Genomic DNA, 22,130 nt, shown 5'->3' on the forward strand with positions numbered 1-22,130 from the left:
TTTTGGAAGAAATCGGTTCAGATTTAGATATAGCTCCCATATATATCTTTCGCCCGATATGCACTATAATGGACCCAGTAGCCAGAGTTTTATACCGATTTGCTTGACATTTTGTACAAACATTACACTTAGTCGTATAGTCAAGTGTGCAAAATTTGATTGAAATCGGTTCAGATTTAGATATAGCTCCCATATATATCTTTCGCCCGATATTGACTTATATGGCCCCAGAAGCCAGATTTTTGGCCGAATTTGGTTGAAATTTTGCACAAGGAGTACAATTAGTAGTATAGTCAAGTGTGCAAAATTTGATTGAATTCGGTTCAGATTTAGATATAGCTCCCATATATATCTTTCGCCCGATATGGACTAATATGGTCCTAAAAGCCAGAGTTTTGGCCCAATTTGGTTGAAATTTTGCACAGGGAGTAGATTTAGCTTTGTAGCTATGCGTGCCAAATTTGGTTGAAATCGATTCAGATTTAGATATAGCTCCCATATATATCTTTCGCCCGATATGCACTTATATGGACCCAGAAGCCAGAGTTTTGGCCCAAACTATAAAACTCGAACTTAATACCCACCTTAACATGTGAAAAAAAAGTAATTATGTCTAACAAAATTTCTTCAATTAGTCGATAAATAAGTACTTATATTTGGGTTTTGGCGTGATGCCAGCGTTTACTTTAGTTTAAACTTTCTACAATTGCCTCATTTGTAAAATTAACCAAAATTGTTGTTCCTAGTGGTTTCACTGTTAATGTACATATTCACTTAATATGATAAAGGAGCATTATCCTATTATAAATCAATTCATATCATCAATAATACATCCATTACTCACTAAAAACCATTGGACATTGATGGAACATGCATTTCAACGATAATTTTATGGAAAATTTACTAAAGGGTGATTCTTTTGAGGTTAGGATTTTCATGCATTAGTATTTGACAGATCACGTGGGATTTCAGACATGGTGTCAAAGAGAAAGATGCTCAGTATGCTTTGACATTTCATCATGAATAGACTTACTAACGAGCAACGCTTGCAAATCATTGAATTTTATTACCAAAATCAGTGGCAGAAAATCCGCTTTTTTATCGACAAATTTTGTTCAGCGATGAGGCTCATTTCTGGTTGAATGGCTACGTAAATAAGCAAAATTGCCGCATTTGGAGTGAAGAGCAACCAGAAGCCGTTCAAGAACTGCCCATGCATCCCGAAAAATGCACTGTTTGGTGTGGTTTGTACGCTGGTGGAATCATTGGACCGTATTTTTTCAAAGATGCTGTTGGACGCAACGTTACGGTGAATGGCGATCGCTATCGTTCGATGCTAACAAACTTTTTGTTGCCAAAAATGGAAGAACTGAACTTGGTTGACATGTGGTTTCAACAAGATGGCGCTACATGCCACACAGCTCGCGATTCTATGGCCATTTTGAGGGAAAACTTCGGAGAACAATTCATCTCAAGAAATGGACCGGTAAGTTGGCCACCAAGATCATGCGATTTGACGCCTTTAGACTATTTTTTGTGGGGCTACGTCAAGTCTAAAGTCTACAGAAATAAGCCAGCAACTATTCCAGCTTTGGAAGACAACATTTCCGAAGAAATTCGGGCTATTCCGGCCGAAATGCTCGAAAAAGTTGCCCAAAATTGGACTTTCCGAATGGACCACCTAAGACGCAGCCGCGGTCAACATTTAAATGAAATTATCTTCAAAAAGTAAATGTCATGGACCAATCTAACGTTTCAAATAAAGAACCGATGAGATTTTGCAAATTTTATGCGTTTTTTTTTTTTAAAAAGTTATCAAGCTCTTAACAAATCACCCTTTATTTAAAAACCGTCAATTAATTTGTTTAGCAAGCGTTGTTTCAACGTTGGCTTCCAACGCTGTTAGAACGCTCAATATTTATAACCATCGTAAATTTCTGACTGGGCGTATATATCGAGCGATAAATCATAAATAAACTTTAGTTTTTTAAGTTTCCTTAAAATTGCTTCAGATTTAAATGTTTCCCATATTTATACCCTGCGCCACACTGTGAAACAGGGTATTATAAGTTAGTGCATTTGTTTGTAACACCCAGAAGGAGACGAGGTAGACATATGGTGTCTTTGGCAATAATGCTCAGGGTGGGTCCCTGAGTCGATATAACCATGTCCGTCCGTCCGTCTGTCTGTGAACACATTTTTGTGATCAAAGTTTAGATCGCAATATAAGTCCAATCGCCTTCAAATTTGGCACGTGTTCCTTTTTTGGGTCAGAATAGAACCCTATTAATTTTGGAAGAAATCGGTTCAGATTTAGATATAGCTCCCATATATATCTTTCGCCCGATATGCTCTTATATGGCCCCAGAAGCCAGAGTTTTGGCTCAATTTGGTTGACATTTTGCACTAGGAGTACAATTAGTAGTATAGTCATGTGTGCCAAATTTGATTGAAATCGGTTCAGATTTAGATATAGCTCCTATATATATCTTTCGCTTGATATGGACTTATATGGCCCCAGAAGCCAGATTTTTGGCCGAATTTGGTTGAAATTTTGCACTAGGAGTACAATTAGTAGTATAGTCAAGTGTGGAAAATTTGATTGAATTCGGTTCAGATTTAGATATAGCTCCCACATATATCTTTCGCCCGATATGGACTAATATGGTCCTAAAAGCCAGAGTTTTGGCCCAATTTGGTTGAAATTTTGCACAGGGAATAGATTTAGCATTGTAGCTATGCCTGCCAAATTTGGTTGAAATCGATTCAGATTTAGATATAGCTCCCATATATATCTTTCGCGCGATATGCACTTATATGGACCCAGAAGCCAGAGTTTTGGCCCAATTTGGTTGAAATTTTGCACTAGGAGTACAATTAGTAATATAGTCATGTGTGCTAAATTTGATTGAAATCGGTTCAGATTTAGATATAGCTCCCATATATATGTTTTTCTGATTTCGACAAAAATGGTCAAAATACCAACATTTTCCTTGTTAAATCGCCACTGCTTAGTCGAAAAGTTGTAAAAATGATTCTAATTTTACTAAACTTCTAATACGTATATATCGAGCGATAAATCATAAATAAACTTTAACGAAGTTTCCTTAAAATTGCTTCAGATTTAAATGTTTCCCATATTGTTTTACTAAAATTGTGTTCCACCCTAGTGCATTAGCCAACTTAAATTTTGAGTCTATAGATTTTGTAGAAGTCTATCAACTTCTGTCCAGATCGAGTGATATTTAAATGTATGTATTTGGGACAAACCTTTATATATAGCACCCAACACATTGGACGGATGTGATATGGTATCGAAAATTTAGATCTACAAAGTGGTACAGGGTATAATATAGTCGGCCCCGCCCGATTTTAGACTTTCCTTACTTGTTTAAACTAAATCTTCCCAAAACAAGCAATAGTTTAGTTTGCACAAATTCTGATTTTTTTCTCAAATTACGAAATAACATCAAGCAATATAATTTTAAATTTAAATACGTAATATTAGAAGGCTGGTATATATAAAAGTAAATTTTGTGGTTCTTCAAAATCCTTACAAAATCCTCCTTTAAAGACTTTTTGGTATACAAGTATACTTCCCTCCCAAAAACTATTGGATATTCAAGAAAAAAAAAAAATAATGTCAAAAATCTATAAGTAAATTTCAATTTATTTCATAAATATATTCCTTACATACTACATATATCACTTAAATACATACATATGCATATGTTTTCAATTTCCAAAAAAAAAAAACTAAAATATATTTGCAACAATTTTGTTTATTTGTACGATAGGTTTCCATTTTAGCATATCCAAAAAAGAAATAAATTGAAACCAAAATTGTTATTTTTCTAATGCAGAAGAAAATCATACCTACAGTATTATAAAGTTTCATAACGATAAAATTCCTAAACCATACAAAAGTTATATGCGATTGGAAATCTAAATCGAAACAAAATATGAATTAAAAAAAATACTTGTGACAATCTGTGTTTCATTGTAGATACGGACATAGGTATGTAAAAGTATATACGTAAATTTTTTTTGTAGAGATTTTATTTTATTATGATATATAGGATTTCTTGTATAATACCTATTTCAAAGTAAAAAAAATATATAGGGGAAAATATATAGATCTTACTAAATAAAATACAAAACTTTTTAAAAGATAGGGAGTGTGTGGCGATGATTTTTCTTTTAAGAATTAAAATTATATGATATTACATATTAAAATACATACGAAAAATATATACATTAAATTTATTAAATTGAACTAAGGAAAAAAAGACGGAAAGGAAGTAGGACTCATTGTTCTCATGGTTATGGATATGTTGTGGAGGACTATAATTATAGAAAATATAGCAAGGTTCCAAAGTGATTCGTTTTTGAAAAAAAAAGATATTTTTAACGGTAGGTAATCACAGTATAATATTTTTTTTAAGATTTTAACAGGATGTTTTTAGTTTAGAATGAAGTTAAGCTACATATTATTTATATACAAATTTGGTTTTCATAAATATTGAAATTTTTCATCTCTTGCTCTTTGGAAATGATAGCTATTTGCTAAAATTTCAAAAGTACAATTCGTTACAAGTTAATTCAAACGATTAGAAAATTAATTATGTATATTGATATTGGAAATAATATTAAAAATTAAAATCTTTAGTTTTTGATCTATTTATTTGAATTTGGTTTAACTTCTTTAAATTCCATACCATTTTTTGATTTTTTTTTTTTGTTTTTATAAAATGCATTTGTGGAATTTGTGTTTGGTAATTAAATAAAAAAAAGATATGAAGAACTGATCTTGTCAATTAAGAGAATATATATATAAAATATACATATATATATATATATATATATATATATATATATATATATATATATATATATATATATATATATATATATATATATATATATATATATATATATATATATATATATATATATATATATATATATATATATATATATATATATATATATATATATATATATATATATATATATATATATATATATATATATATCAAGGACGTATAGGGAATATCATTTCGGTTGGATCCAACTGAAAAATTTTGATACTACTCTATTATAAATATTCTGTTGAAAGTTAATATTGAATTGATCAATATAAAGAGATTGGCATAGTTAAAACATTCTCTTGTCACTCACTCGGTTATGCTAAGGGAATATGTCGAAATTGATCTTCGTGATATAGATGTGAAATTAGAAAAAATTATGCAACAATTTAAAAGAATAAATTATCCAGTACAATACAAACATATGACAAATAACAACAGTGTAGTTGCAACATATAGGTGATTGGCATTATATTGAGGGTCTAACCCCCCATCTACTGCTTCAATGAAAATAAAATTTCTTATAAAACGAGATCTATGCGAATGTTATAGGTGCCGTGGTTAAGCATATAATCGTTAACTAACTAACGTTAACTAAGAATCAACTTGGACTATTTTGAAACACCATTGGTGGAAAATCATTTATGTAAAGTTCAACACGGATCTATGTAATGAAAATGTTAAATAAATGAAAATTCGAGATTAGCCTTTTACCTATACTCTTGGAAAGCACTTGTGTCAAATAAATTTTAGTAAGAACTGCGCAAAGTTCTGCTGGTCAAGGCTTTTATATGGTCTCCTCTTGGATTTGGATTTCTAGACATAGCGACAAAAAATCATAAATAATCGAAAAATCTGTCTAAAATTTGGAAATCGCTGATACAACAACATCGGCATATCTAAAAAAAAACGAAATATATACTTCTTCGAAATATGTACAGGGAAACCTCTCAAACTTGGACACTCCGAAAAACGGACACCTCTTAAAGGTGGCCATTTTTCGCGAAACTTTTGCTATATTGCCACATTAAAATTAACCTTTTATAAGTGGACACCTCCCAAGTGTGGACATAACTTGGGCGACTTGGGTGGGTATCCAATTTTGAGAGGTTTCACTGTATAATGTACCAAGAATGTTTTTGTTTTTGTTGAAGAAGTAAGAACCTGTGACCATTGTACACACAAAAAAATTTCACGAAAATTTTTCCAATTAAAATTTTAATTGAGTTTTAAAAAATATTCAATTAAAAATTTAATTGATTCAACAAATTTTTTAATTGAAACAAAAATCAATCACAAAAATAATAGTATCAATTAATTTTTTAATTGGATCAATTAACTTTTTAATTGACCTTCAATTAATTTTTTAATTGATACTATCATTTCTGTGATTGAAGACATTTCAATTACAAATTAATTGGATCAACTAATTTCGTGATTGTATCAGAAATTTTGTTTGTGTGTGTATAGAGGCTAAACAAAAAAAATTGAAAAAAAAACTTCCTTTTGTTGGGTCCAATCGAATTATATTCTTGTTCAGGACGAATACCAATGTATGCGTATGTATACGTCCAATAGAATATACGATTTCAAAATTCAATTGGGTGTTCAAGTGATAAAGATCGGGAGAGTGCTATGATTGGACACTCCGAAAAGCGGAAACTCCTCAAAAGTGGACATTTTTCGCGAGACTTGGATATCTCGTAAAAAATAAAAAACTTGGGCGACCGTCGGTGTCTCCTTCTGAGAGGTTTCAAAGTATATGTACATAAAAATCCCGACCGGTATTTAATATATAAAAAAGTTAAAAGGGATTCTAATCAGATTTCTTTATAATGACTTTTTTAGGAGGAGCTAAATATCTGAAAATCAAAATCGGAGTTTAAGACATTTTTTTTATAAAATGCCGAAAAGTAGAAAAAATGAGAGTATGTTGATTTTTAAACAGAATGTGTAAATATTCTTTAAAAAATTGGGATGTGCCATCCATATATTGCTCAATCGATAAAACGGAGGATTTGGGTACACACAAACATTTTTTTTCTGATTCAATCACGAAATTGATCTAATTATGATAGTATCAATTAAAAAATTAATTGACAGTCAATTAAAATATTAATTGATCCAATTAAAAAATTAATTGATACTATTAATTTGTGTTATTGATTTTTGCTTCAATTAAAAAATTTGTTGAATCAATTAAATTTTTAATTGAATATTTTTTAAAACTCAATTAGGATTTTAATTGGAAATTTTTTCGTGAAATTTTTTTCTGCATATAGAGATATTATGTCAAAATATTATCGGACGTGAACATTTTCGGGTAAAATAGTTAAATTGGTCTAAAATGGCATCAGTTTTCAGTTTTTTATAAACAGTTAAACATCTCAAACTTGGACACTCCGAAAAACGGACACCTATTAAATGTGATCATTTTTTCCGCAAGACTTTTACAATATTGCCACATTAAAATTAGCCTCTTACAAGTGAACAAAACATGGGCGACTTGGGTGGGTGTCCACTTTTGAGAGGTTTCACTGTATATAAGACATTCAGATCATTAATAGGCGATTGCCAAGAACAAGTAACAGACAGATATTCATGATTTGTATGCTGCTATCTGAAGTAAAAAAAAAAAACACATGAATATCTTTCGCAATCTTCGGCTATTGGATTTTCATATTAGCTAAAAAGTGATAAATCAATGAACTCTTTAAACACTGAACTCGAATTTTCATTTTTTCCTCAATCGACTTTTCGAATTTTTTTGTTAGCCGAAAGCTAAAAATTGACGTTTGATTTTGACCATAATCGTAAATTAACACGATTTATTATAATTTATTGCAATAATCCAAGACGACTTTATGCGATCATTGAATTTGACTAATCAAATCTTCAAGATTCACAAAATTGCTTAAAAATTCTTTAAAATCTATTTAAAGACTTTTCACTCATGCCGAAATCAAGTAACTGACTTTTTATGTTGGCTTCGAAGATTCAATTTTTTAAGATAGCAATAGTCGTAAATTTGTCTTTTTGGAAAATTTGAAAGATTTTTACAACTTATTCAAAAATATAAAAAAATGTGGAAAATATAAAACTCGAAGATTAGATTTTTTAAAGATAGCAATAGTCGTAAATTTGCCTTTTTCCAAAATAGTAAAAATATAACATTTTCAAAAGTTAGCTTCCTTTTATCAAATGTGTTTTAAAAAAATGGACGGGAAAGGTAAACGCATCGATTAATAGCTTACATGAATTAACCACGATATTAAATTGATATTCGTTACGAAAATCGAACACAAGCCCTTAACATCCAACAAAGATGTTGAGTAGTTTAGTCATTTAAAGTCGTCTCTCGATTTTATGCTACCAACGGCATTAGTCATATGCAAAATTGTGAAACCTAGAACTGATCTATTGGCATTTTAAAATTATTTGCAATATTTCCCATTTAGTCACGTGGTTTACATAGAGAATTTGGGATTGTTTTTCTTTTCTTGTCTAGAAACTAATGTGGAATTAACAAAACTAAATATGTATATATGATATATACTCTAACCGAATTTAAGTTTTCTTGGATCTGCAGCTACTACTGACGAAGGCGTTGTGGTTACTGTTTGTGGTATTATCGAAACAACCGGAGCAATAGAAACATTTGCAGGTAACTTTTGTAAATAGGCAGGACTTAGTAATGGTTCATTTGTTCGATGATGTCTCACCTCGTCTTCATCATCTGAGATCAATGAGATGCTCAAATCACTGGACAATTTCAAAGATATCGGTGTCTGGGGTTGCATAATTACGGGTGGTGGTTGTACGGCACCCTTTCGCCTTGGTGGTGAAATTTTCTGTTGACCATCATTGAACTCTGGTATGCCACAGGAGGCTAAACCTTCACGAAGTTTCGTTAGAGATAATTCATATATACGATTTGCAATAACTGTATGGACAGTGGTCTCATCAGGTAGCATAGGAAAGGGTGGCGAAATAGTTTGTTGCTTTTGCTGCTGATGCTGTAGACTATGGGTACTAAGCGGAGTGTTGGGTAGGGATAGATTATTATTATTGCTATTGTTAAGAGAGGCTCGGGCACATGTCGCAGCAGTTAAAGAACGTGGCACCAATGATATTGTTACATCTTCATCTATCTGTATGGTATTTTGCAATGATGTACAATTCGAAGGTGTAGAATTTACTGGAACAGGCATAGTGATGGTCTGTTGGCAGGGTGATGACTGATTGGTGGGATATATTATTGCTAAATCTGGACGAATAGAAATTAAAGGAGATTGTTTTGGTGTAGATTGTTCTGTGTCACTATCATCGCTTAGGACAATACTTTCGGTATTGAGTAAAACTGGCAATGAATGGCGTTTATGAGGCCTTGATTTACGTTTACGTGTCTGTTGAGGCAGCTGCTGCTGTTGTCTTTGCTGTAATAGCTGTTGTTGTTGTTGTTGTGGATACAATGGCGTTGACTGCACCGTCGGTGGTGTTGGTGGTGGTTGATGTGTAAGCTGCAATGAATGCCTTTTTGAAGCTACGTTATTTTGTTTTTGTATTGCGGCGGATTTTCTTTGTCGACTACTGTTATTGCCATTTACTATAGGTACCAAGGGAGGTGGCGATCTCTGTTGGCTAACACCATTTGTTAGCCGAACCACCGGCATAAGGCCCAATATTGCAGCTCTCTCCAAGCACAATTTGCCCTGAAATGCAGTACTCTGTATTTGCTGTTGTTTTTTATTCGGGACAAGATCATTTTCTTCACCATCCGATAATAAATCTATGGTAACTTCAGGTCTTAACAAACTTAACTTTTGTCTTCGTTGTTCAGTCTTGTGGCGTTGGGCTGCATTTCGCAAGATCTCCTGGTATTTGGAACGTTTCTGTTTCAAACGCTTGTTGTTGCAAAGGGTATGGGCTGATATGTAAAAGGGATTGGAATGTTTTGGTACAACTGCTGGCACGGGTGCTGTCTCATTTCTATGGGCTTGAGGTGGTGGTTGTTGTTGGGGTGATTTTTCTGGGGCTTTTGGGGCCATTGTGATGACTCTCCAAAAACTCGTTAGCTATTTATTCTTCTCGTCTTTTTTTCGCAATAAACCTTTCGAGTTCTTACGTTACAAGCAACATTTCACTAGCGAGAAGTATGCTCATTATCTTTGTTTGTGAATGCGCTGTTTGTCCTGTTTATCGTTCGTCGTTTGTTTTTTTTTCCTATTATCTCGATTTCACAAGAGCAGCGCGTTGCTCCTTGCCTCGCTCTCTCACACTCAGAATCAGAATTCAATAATGCAACCAACCACCACCAAGTACAGTATTTGTTTTTCTTTTTCCCATTGCGTTCACACAAACCACACTTGCATAAGGCGAAATTATTGTTTTTTAGCTTCGCTTTAATGATTTTCCCATATAATTTTGTAAGCTTTGAATGAGATTTTCGTATTCTTATCGTTTTCGTAAAGTTTTTGTAGTTTTTCAAGCTGACTTTTGCCAAATTTATTAAAAAATATATGCACTTTTTTATTTTATGTGCTTTGCACTTTTCTTCGGTGTTATTATGACAGAAAAGCGAGTAACGAGTACCGAGTGTCACTGTTTGTTTTCATAAGAAACTCTGTTTACGTTAGATCTATACCTAATTGAAAACGTAAGCGGCGTATAACGTAGGCATTAATTTGAAATTATAACTGGCAATAATTAGAATTAATGCGCAAGACAACAAATACGCTGTGAAAGCAAGTGGGATTTAAAGTCAAACAATCTCATAACGGTAAAATATGGTTCAGAAGCTATTTCTTTGAATTTTTCAATATTGCAACATTAAATATGTGAATTTTGAAGTCTTAAGGTGGGTATTAAGTTCGAGTTTAGCTGCTAAAAACGTAATTTTTAACGATTACTTTTCTTCAATAATCCATTTTAAGGAATACAAACTTTGTGAAAATTTGCTTTGGGCTTTTCCCCATCAAGTTATAATAAAATTTGCAACAAATATGCATAACTTCATGCATTTTTCTTACTGATTTAGTTTTCACTTTAGCGATTTTAGCGGCTAAATTCGAACTTAATACTCACCTTTAGATTCAACTTTGATAATATAGATTACAATTACCTCATAAAGGACATTCTTTCTTCGCAGAGTTGGGTAGTTCGCGAACGAACTAGATCAATTGAACGGATCACTGAAATGAACGGACTGAACTAGTTCACATCAATCGTTCTTTTTCGCTCACCCTGTCAGTTCAGCTAATTATGCAGTTTGTTCGCTCAGTTATTTTCTCTTTCCTTGGCATTGTCATAGTTTTCAGTCTGTAAACTCATATCGCTTTTTTTGCATATAACATATTCGGCATTATTTTCGTATGTATTTTTGTGCGATGTATAAAACAACACAAAGCTATTACTTGTAATTTATTATGAACTTGAAATGAACCACTCACTGACCGACAATGAGCTGGCGAACTAATTGACCGAACTAGTTCATTGATCGAAAAAGAGCTGAAGTGAGCGATCATTTCATTGAACTATAATGTCCATCTTTAAGGAGCCCCGAGAGTACTAATTTGAAAATCCAAAATTTTTAACTTGCGTTATTTACTATTAAAGGCGTGTTCTATGTTCGGTTTTCGATTACTTTTCCTGAAATAATCAAAATTATAAATGAAAACAGACATATTTTTGTAAAGTCCTACCGAAATCTGAAGGAACAAGAAATTACACATCAATTGAGGTAATCTATCTGCTTTTTATTGAACTGCTTTAATAAAGTAACCGCGAAAATTTCAACGCAAAAAGCGAATACAGTACTTACCTTAAGGTGGGTATTAAGTTCGAGTTTAGCCGCTAAAATCGTCATTTTTTCACGATTACCTTTCTTTAATAATCCATTTTAAGGAATACAAACATTGTGAAAATTTGCTTTGGGATATTCCCCATCAAGTTATAATGAAATCTGCAACAAATATGTATAATTTTATGACTTTTTTACTGATTTAGTTTTCACTTTAGTGAAAATTAGCGGCTAAACTCGAACTTAATACCCACCTTTAAGGTGGGTATTAAGTTAAAAGAAAATAAACTTTTTCAATTGTTGTTTTGGTTCATTTCCCGCCAAGTTATAATAAAATTTGCCAAATCTGCTTTTTTTATTTTATTTATTGAATCATAAAGTAATATAAATCCTTCAAGGCCAATAAACATATTAATCTTAGCAATTACCTGAGCATTAAATAATTCTGTAATAAAACTAATAATTAAAGACTATTTTAGCCTAATACTAACACTAACGCGGCTCTCCAGCCATTATAACAAAGGTGTATCATATTAAGATAAAAAGGGGGTAAAGTCCCATAATTAGGTAGCCCAATATGGTCTTACGTTCAATTAAGTGACTGCAATTGCAGGCACACCAAAAAGACATGAAAACATTTGTTTATCCACTGCCAGCAGCGTTAAGATACGACATTAGTTTCACACGAAAAATATTGCTACAATGTGAGAAAATCCTTAGTTCATGAGGCAGCACATTCCACATTCTAGCAATTCTCACAGTAAATGATCTAGAATATATACTCCTCCTAATTCGAGGAATGAAAAAGTAAATAAAAGTCGCAAAACCAAGGGTCTAGATCTAACAATAACCTTGTAGAATGTTAAAAGGTTCCGACATACAACAAAATCCTTGAAGGAACAACCTAGGAAGCGTCTAAAAGATGGATATAGATTGCCTACGGCGAATGCGGTAAACAAATCGCCTAATCATATTGACAACGAGTTGCACTCTATTAAGATTCTGCATTGCTGTCCCGGAATAAACCTCCATACCAAACAAAATTTGGGACATGAGAAGATTATGTGCCAACATACTTCTCACATGTAAAAGTAAATACAAATTCGATGCAAATATACGTCGCAAACTCGACAAGATCCTTCCTGACATTATATCAATATGATGGCGAAAAGAAAGACCACTATCGATAAAAACACCCAAGCATTTGTGGTAATAAACAAATCGGATACCATCATTTCCGAGAAAAATTTCAGGCGGAGCTGGAGCATTTGAAGTGGATCGAAACATTATAGCCTTCGTCTTTGCCGAATTAACAGTCAAAGAATTGGCAGAAGACCAACACAAAAACCTATCCAAACATGAGTTAATTTCATCCTCAAATATTTCGCGTGAAGAGTATTTTCCACCAAAGAGCAAGAACACATCATCCGCAAACATAAATGTTCTACATACTCTTGAGCCTATAGTCCGATTAAGGTCATTCACATATAGAATAAATAACAAAGGCCCCAATACGGACCCCTGAGGCACACGCGCAGTCAAATATAGTGGACTGGACCGAGCTCCATTTAACACAACATATTTATTTTTGATTTTAGCGGCTAAACTCGATCTTAATACCCACCTTTATTTAGGATAGGTTAGGTCTAGTTGCAGCCAGATATTTCAGGTTTACTTGGACTATTCAGTCCATTGTGATACCATAATGGCGAACTTTTCTCTTATCACTGAGTGCTGTCCAATTCTGTGTGGACAAGAGACGTCCATTTTATAGTTGAGTGCGAACGGCGTTCCACATTGCGGTGAAACTACTTAGAGAAGCTTTGTAATGTCACCAGCATTACTAAAAGAGATAATCCACCGTTATAAAAAATAGTTTTTGTGTTTGATGGAGACTGGGATTAAACCCATGACCCTTTGAATGCAAGTCAGGCAAACTAACCATTGGCCCACGGTGGCTACCTTACTATTATTAGTAAGGTAGCCACCTTACTAATAATAGTAAGGTATTAAGCCTAGTTATATAAGATTTTGTAAATAACATTCATATTTTATTCTTTTTTTGCACTTTCAATTTTGGTTTCCCATTGAAAACTTAGTACCGGCCTTAAAGTATAAATAAACATGAAGGGTGTATTACGAGTTAACAGCTGCAAACACCGCTCAGAATCATCAACACGTTGTTGTTTTTGATCAAATGTGAGCTTGCGCGGCACCCATTTTGCACAGAGCTGCCGCATATCCAAATATTGATGAATGATATGACCAACACGTTCCTTTAATATCTTTAAGGCCTCTATCTCGATGAACTTCATTTTACGGTCATTCAAAATCATTTTGTTGATGTTTTTGATGTTTTCGTCGGTAACCACCTCTTTCGGGCGTCCACTGCGTTCACCGTCCTACGTGCTCATTTCACCACGCTTGAATTTTGCATACCAATCAATTATTGTTGATTTCCCCAGGACAGAGTCCGGAAACTCATTATCAAGCCAAGTTTTTGCTTCCACCGTATTTTTCCCTTCAGAAAACAGTATTTTATCAAAACACGAAATTCCTTTTTTCCATTTTTTTCACAATAACAAAAGTTGCTTCACAAAAGACGCTCTATCTCACAAACTAATTGACTTACAGACGTCAAATTTTGACACGAATCATTTGAAGGTTGGTACTATATAAAAATAATAAAATAAATAATAAATAAAAAATAAAAATAAATAAATAAATATTTTATATTCTGGTAGTTTTAAAACAACCGAGTTGTTGCTTTTCACTTTTAGTACTTCTCTCATTAACATAACTCAGAGATTATAAACATATTATCTACACATTCCTTGCGTTAAGTCTTCCAAAAAAAAAAAAAAAAACATTAGAGAAATGCTTATATTCAATACGCGTTCAAACCATATTTTCAAAGTTTTAGGCAAGTTAAGAAATTGTTGGGAAAATCGCGTTCTTAACAAAAAACAAGTATATGCAGCCTGGACGAATCTTAAATACCCACCAGCATGAATCAAATATTAGGGTTTCCTTTGAAATTTCAGGGGGTTTGGGGACAGGTCGAGCAGATCAGTTCAACCAGTACTCTTCCCGAAGATAAATTTAAAGATTTTACCTATGATTCTGGATTTATTAGAACCAGTTTTGTTTGAGTTTTAGATGAATAATTAACATCTCTTGTAAGTGTGCAAAAAAATTATAAAATAACGTCTTGATTTGAAATCTTAAATCTGTAGATTTTCACCCGAGAAGTAAAATCTGGAAATTTTACATTGAGTTTCAAGCAGTTTTCATGATCAGTGCGCCTTCTATACCCTCAAGAAGTGAAATCGGTCTATATGGAGGCGTTACCAAATGAACCGATAAAAACTTAATCCGATACACGTTTTTGTGAGCCTAAAATACCAGAATATTTACATTTTCCGGCAAATCGGATAAAAACTACGGTTTCTAGAAACCCAAGGAGTTAAATCGGGAGATCGTTCTTATGGGGGCTATACTAAAATATGGACCGATACTCACCGTTTTGGGCACTCCTCCTTATGACCCGAAAATACCTCTAGATTTCCAATTTCAGGCAAATAGGATAAAAAATTCGGATTCTAGAAGCCCAAGAATTAAAGAAGTAAAATCGGTCTATATGGGGGTTATACCAAAATATGGACCGATACTCACCATTTTCGGCACACCTGTTTATGGTCATAAAATACCTCTAGGTTAGGTTAGGTTAGGTTATGTGGCAGCCCGATGTATCAGGCTCACTTAGACTATTCAGTCCATTGTGATACCACAGTGGTGAACTTCTCTCTTATCACTGAGAGCTGCCCGATTCGATGTTAAGCTCAATGACAAGGGACCTCCTTTTTATAGCCGAGTCCGAACGGCGTTCCACATTGTGGTGAAACCACTTAGAGAAGCTTTGAAACCCTCAGAAATGTCACCAGCATTACTGAGGAGGGATAATCCACCGCTGAAAAACTTTTTGGTGTTCGGTCGTAGCAGGAATCGAACCCACGACCTTGTGTATGCAAGGCGGGCATGCTAACCATTGCACCACGGTGGCTCCCTAAAATACCTCTAGATCTAGGGTTTGAGGACAGATCGAGCAGAGCAGTTCAACCAGTACACTTCCCGAAGATAAATTTAAAGATTTTACCTATGATTCTCGATTTATTAGAACCATTTTTGTTTGAGTTTTAGAGGAATCATTAACATCTCTTGTAACTAAGTCCGCAAGAAAATTATAAAATAACGTCTTCATTTGAAATCTTAAATCTGTAGATTTTCACCCGAGAAGTAAAATCTGGAAATTTTACATTGAGTTTCAAGCAATTTTCATGATCAGTGCGCCTTCTATACCCTCAAGAAGTGAAATCGGTCTATATGGAGGCATTACCAAATGAACCGATAAAAACTTAATCCGATACACGTTTTTGTGAGCCTAAAATACCAGAATATTTACATTTTCCGGCAAATCGGATAAAAACTACGGTTTCTAGAAACCCAAAGAGTTAAATCGGAAGATCGTTCTTATGGGGGCTATACTAAAATATGGATCGATACTCACCGTTTTGGGCACACCTCTTTATGACCCGAAAATACCTCTAGATTTCCAATTTCAGGCAAATTGAATAAAAACTGCGGATTCTAGAAGCCCAAGAAGTAAAGAAGTAAAATCGGTCTGTATGGGGGCTATACCAAAATATGGACCGATACTCACCATTTTCGGCACACCTCTTTATGGTCATAAAATACCTCTAGATTTCAAATTTCAGGTAAATTTGATAAAAACTACGATTTCTATAAGCCCAAGACCCCAAATCGGGAGGTCAGTTTATATGGGGACTATATCAAAACATGGACCGATACTCACCATTTTCGGCACATCTTTTTATGGTTCTAACGTACCTCTCGATTTTCAATTTCAGGTAAATTGAATAAAAACTGCGGATTCTAGAAGCCCAAGAAGTAAAATCAGGAGATCGGTCTATATGGGGGCTATACCAAACATGGGCCGATACTCACAATTTTTGGCACACCTCTTTATGGTCCGAAAATACTTCTAGATTTCCAATTTCAGGCAAATTGGATAAAAACTACGGTTTCTTTAAGCCCAAGAAGTAAAATCGGGAGATCGGTTTGTATGGGGGATATACCAAAACATTGACCGATACTCATCATTTTTGGCACACCTCTTTATGGTCATAAAATACTAATAATTTCAGGCAAACTGGATAAAAACTACGATTTCTATAAGCCCAAGACCCCACATCGGGAGGTCAGTTTATATGGGGATTATATCAAAACCTGGACCGATATAGCCCATCTTCGAACTTGCCCTGCCTGCAGACAAAAGACGAGTTTGTGCAAAATTTCAGCACAATTGCTTCATTATTGAAAACTGTAGCGTGATTTATTTATTTATAACTCCCTTGTTATTTATTTATAGAATTCTATCAGCATTCACTCGAACAATTGATTAATTTTATAATTTTCGTATGCAAAATATTTTTGCCAGTGACACATCATCACCTTCGTCAGACAAGACTAACAAATTTCCACTGTGTTACCGAGTAATAACTTATTCCCTCCCCATCTCACAATGATTACAAGCAATAAAAATTAAATGTTTTTAATTTATCACGTTTTAATAAAATTTCATATGCCTAACTGTAAAATGTACTATACATTATTCTTACAGAAAAATACAACTTATGAGTTAAAAAAAAAAAACAAACTAATTACCTAAACAAACCATCAACACAAATGGAAACTATATTCAAGATTGCTTTCATTTGCGTCGTCTATTTCCTCCAGGTTTTTTACCAAAATCAATTTCACTGCAAAGCAAAGGGTTATTTGCTTTATTTTCATAGGCGGTTTTGGCCGATGAATTGAAATAACGAGGCTTTTTCAAAGTTCCCGCTGATGAAGATGTAACAGGTGTAGTCGAAATACGTTTCAAAGCTTTAGGTACAATATATTCAGGAACATGAGATAAATGTGGTTGAACTTTTATTGTTTTCAAGGGTTTATCGTGACGCAGAACCTGTAGATCACGTGCGTTCTCGCTGAAAAAGCCTTTCAATTTTTCGCTATTGAAAATTTCAGTTTTAATTTCCCGAACCCGAGCCTCATGAACAGCGGTTCGTGTAATGGCACGCCAAGCATCTTTGGCACGATATCGAAATGCTTCGACTTCTTCCATTTTGAATTGGTAATTTCTGAAATGTGAAAAAAATGAGGATTACACGTTTTACACATTGTAAAGATAATTTGTGGCCTTACTTAATAATCTGTTCCTCACTCATATATCCCGCCTTTAGACGTTCCTCTACTTCATCGTTGACTGCCTTATCCTTGATGCTTACCATTGAAAGTACTGTACCTTTGTTGTTGCCTCTAGCTGTACGTCCAGCACGATGAATATATGAATTAACATCTTTAGGGAAATCAAAGTTAATAACATTCGTTACACACTGGAAATCAATGCCTCTAGATGCACCCGATTCACGATCTGATTTAGCTCTTCCTGGATTCTCAAGCATATGTTCATCGGAGGCAATAATAAAATCATAAATGCCTTGATTGAACTGGTTTATGGTATGAATGCGAATTTTTGCTGGCAGCTCTGAATTGAGAACACATGATTTTATACTAAACTGTTCCAAGAAGAGTTTTAATCTAAAATGGGAGATGATAGAGCGCTCATTAAACGTGTATTCATTGTATATATGGTACTGATTTAGTTTATTTTTGTCAGAGAGAAGATTAGTTATGTAAATCATTTAGAGGCCAACTGATTCAAGAGAATTCACCCTTATATCAGATGCCACTTCTTTCGAGTAAAATACACCTTTTCATCATAAAGACAGTTGAATAAAAAAATATGTGCCTTTGTACTCACTTATAACATCGATCTACAGTGTTAACGAAAATAACATTTTTGCCCCGCACCAAACGTAATTTCAACAATGCATACAATATGGCCGGCTTATCATTCTCCTCTGCCAATATCCGTTGATGGGATAATTGACTTTCGGGTACCAATTCTGGTTCTTCCAATTTCAATATTACTGGATTATTCAGAATTACACTTTTCATATTCATCACTTCATCGGTAATAGTGGCTGATACTAAAACGGCTTGATAAATAGGAGGCAAATACTCAACTAGTTTCTTGATATCCTTTTCAAAGCCAAATGAAAAGACCAAATCTGCTTCATCCACCACCAATGTTTCCAAGTGTTTTAAAACCATAGCCCCCGATTGCAAATGTGACAATACCTTAGCAGGAGTTGTGATAACCACATCAGGCCTTTCGGACAGAATGTGTTTCTGTGCGACCGTATCGTTCGAAGATAGATCTACAACTCGTAAAACTTTTCCACATTTCTCACTCATTTGTTCCATAGCTTTGCGTGTCTGTTGGCAGAGTTCTTTACTAGGAGCAAGAACTAATGCACTTATACATTGCTCCGTCGCATTTAATTTCGAGTTAAGAATTTTTTGCAATAATGGTAAGGCGAAAGCGCCAGTTTTTCCCGAACCTGTACGAGCCTTCACTATAACATCTTTTCCCTCCAGAAGTAATGGTATGGCGGCTTCTTGTATCAATGTGGGTTCACTCCAGCCCAATTTTGAAATAGCCTAATGTGAGAATTTATAAATTTTTAATATTTCGCAATGTGTTATTATTTCGAAATTACCTTCAAAATTCGATCATCTAATTCCATTTCGTGGAATTGAGTTATTCGACGTTTTTCCGACATCGTGAATGGTAAAACAAAATAATCCTTTCTTCACAAAACAATAAACTGGCACGTTTTTAATATTCTTCTTCTTTAAAGCTACCCACTTACAATGTACACTAATGTGATAACACGAAAAACTCCTAGCATTTAAGAGTTGCCAACTTACTGCAAATTATGTGTAATGAAAAACGAGAGGTATGATCTAGAGGTGTGCGTGAAAGTTCACTCACGTTCTCGCGCTACTCGTGGGTAGGAAATTACGCACACGCACATTCACGAAATGAACAATTATACTTACGCACGAATAACATTTAAAGCCTGACACTCACGCACTATTTTTGACAATTCTCGTGATTTACCACAATTCTCTTGAATAACGAAAATTTTTATGACACGGTAATGCGCAATCGCAAAATTTTCGTGAATCATGACAAACCTAATGACTCGCTATTCATGAGTGAGGAACATTTTCATTACTCACGACGGAACCATTACCAAAATAGCAAAATTGAATTCTTGGAAATATTACAAACATGTATGGACCAAGCGCCGTCAATTCAATTCAATTTTTTTATTGAGTGATTGTGATACAATGAATAATGAGCGAATGTATATTTGTTATACTTATTTTTATTGTTGTCTTATTCTAATACACGATGGTCATGTTCATTAGCTACTTGCTTGCAATGAGTACTTTTAAACGTAGGAAAACAAAAGTGGAAATAGACTTGCTCGCGGCCTATACTGATTGCTGGTAATGCAAAGGTATAGAGCTGAGTACTATGTTCAGTTTTCAAGCTGAAAACCACCGTTTTTTCACGGTTACTTTTCTTAATTAATTAATTTAGAAATATAAAATGATTATCAATCAATTCATTGGATCTTTTTCATCCATTATTTGATAAGACTTGATAAAAGTATAATAGTCTTCATAAATATTTTTGTACTTTTAATTTAGTGTTTTGGTGAAAAAACCGAACATAACAAAACATTTACAAGTGCCGTCAGTGCAACATTTTGTATGACGCAAGTCAATTTCCCAACTTCTAAAGTATATTGTCTTTGGCATGAATTTAATCGTGAGTGTGATTTTTTATCGTTAAAGGTGGGTATTAAGTTCGACTTTTTTCACTAAAAGGTAAGTACTATGTTCGCTTTTCGCGTTGAAATTTTCGTGGTTACTTTTTTAAAACAGTACAATATAAAGCAGACAAATTAACACAATTGATGCGTAGTTTCTTGTTCCTCTAGATCTCGGCAAGACTGTACAGTAAAAGGTTTGTTTTCATTTATAATTTTGATTATTTAAGGAAAAGTAATCGCGAAAATAAAGTGGTTTTCAACTCGAAAACCGAACATAGTACCTACCCAAAGGCCGATACTCTGTTCGGTTCTCGCGTTGAAACTCCATACAAAACCAAAAAATGCGAAAAATTTGCGAAATTTTTTCCATTTGTGATACTTTGTTTTTTCGTGTTGAAAAACTGACGTTTATAGCACGGCGCCATTTGCAATGTGAATTAAGAAATAATTTATTTATTAAAAACTATTTGTGCGGGTTTATAAATCAAACACGGACCATATTTTTGTTCCGAAACTATACAAAGGATCAAAGGAATAGCAGATCAATTGCCCAAGGAAAAATAAAATGTTATTTTGTAAAAACCCTGCCAGCATTTCAAAGTTCCATTTCAACCTCATCGTTACCACAGACTCACTTCAACCATCATGAAAAGGTACATCAAAAAGTACATGCAAGTAATTTGCCATCCCTACTGTTAAAAAAGCCATTTTTTTTGTGAAACGCCAAGCGCAACCAGCTTGTTATATTTCAATTAAATAAAAACGAAAATAAAGTTCTGAAAACATAGATTATACGCTTAAAATTGTGAAAGGTATATTGGTGAACAATTTGGTGATTTTCCAAATGGAATAAAGTGATTGTTTTTCAGATATTTTACAGACACGCTGCCTCCATGGAATAAAAACACTGGTTGATAGACGCAGCAACATGTAACTCGCTACTTGTAACTCAACATCATCATTAATGCCAAAAATTATGTTAAATGTAATGTGATAGTGGTATAAATGTTATATTTTTAAGAATTTGTAAATGTTTAATCAAATTAATAAATATCTAAACAAACGTGTTTTACTCGACCACAATGATTCTTTTACAACTATCTTAAAATGCACTTTTTCTGATTGTTTGGAGGGTCCCTTATTGGCGTCGTTCTAAATTGATCTATAAAGGCACCTAATAATTGCACTCATGCGAAACATTTTTGTAGTAACTTGGCGTGGTACAACTTCTCAATAGTGACGGCGCTTTTCCGACGAGTTTTTGATGTCGTATATGATATGATTCTCAAAAGAGTCTCCAAATTCAAAAAATGTTGGCAGGGAATATACCTTTCACAATTTTAAGCGTATAATCTATGTTTTCAGAACTTTATTTTCGTTTTTATTTAATTAAAATATAACAAGCTGGTTGCGCTTGGCGTTTCACAAAAAATGGCTTTTTTAACAGTAGGGATGGCAAATTACTTGTATGTACTTTTTGATGTACCTTTTCATGATGGTTGAAGTGACATTTACGAGTCTGTGGTAACGATGAGGTTGAAATGGAACTTTGAAATGCTGGCAGGGATATTGCAGCGTCTATCAGCCAGTTTGTTTATTTTCGATGGAGACAGCGTGCCTGGAAAC

At 33.8% G+C, this 22,130-nt stretch overlaps 2 protein-coding genes and 1 long non-coding RNA gene across 3 annotated transcripts; 1 reads left to right on the forward strand and 2 right to left on the reverse strand.

Annotated features, from left to right (window-relative positions):
* Positions 1-5,337: 5,337 nt before the first annotated feature.
* a6 lies at positions 5,338-10,420 on the reverse strand. The gene has a single exon (XM_075299708.1). It carries the CDS (start codon positions 9,914-9,916, stop codon positions 8,426-8,428), a length of 1,491 nt encoding a protein of 496 aa, XP_075155823.1. The 5' UTR covers positions 9,917-10,420; the 3' UTR covers positions 5,338-8,425.
* A 6,869-nt stretch (positions 10,421-17,289) lies between these two features.
* Ddx56 (putative ATP-dependent RNA helicase DDX56) lies at positions 17,290-19,531 on the reverse strand. Its single transcript, XM_075300254.1, has 4 exons — positions 19,377-19,531; positions 18,575-19,317; positions 17,956-18,351; positions 17,290-17,891 (listed from the first exon to the last, which is right to left on the reverse strand). Exons 1-4 carry the CDS (start codon positions 19,437-19,439, stop codon positions 17,459-17,461), a joined length of 1,635 nt encoding a protein of 544 aa, XP_075156369.1. The 5' UTR covers positions 19,440-19,531; the 3' UTR covers positions 17,290-17,458.
* A 1,648-nt stretch (positions 19,532-21,179) lies between these two features.
* LOC142230643 (uncharacterized) lies at positions 21,180-21,571 on the forward strand. Its single transcript, XR_012720759.1, has 2 exons — positions 21,180-21,316; positions 21,374-21,571. It is a non-coding gene; the product is annotated as an uncharacterized LOC142230643 (long non-coding RNA).
* Positions 21,572-22,130: the final 559 nt, after the last annotated feature.

Source organism: Haematobia irritans, chromosome 3 (genome assembly GCF_050003625.1).
Source record: "Haematobia irritans isolate KBUSLIRL chromosome 3, ASM5000362v1, whole genome shotgun sequence".
Lineage (NCBI taxonomy): Eukaryota > Metazoa > Arthropoda > Insecta > Diptera > Muscidae > Haematobia > Haematobia irritans.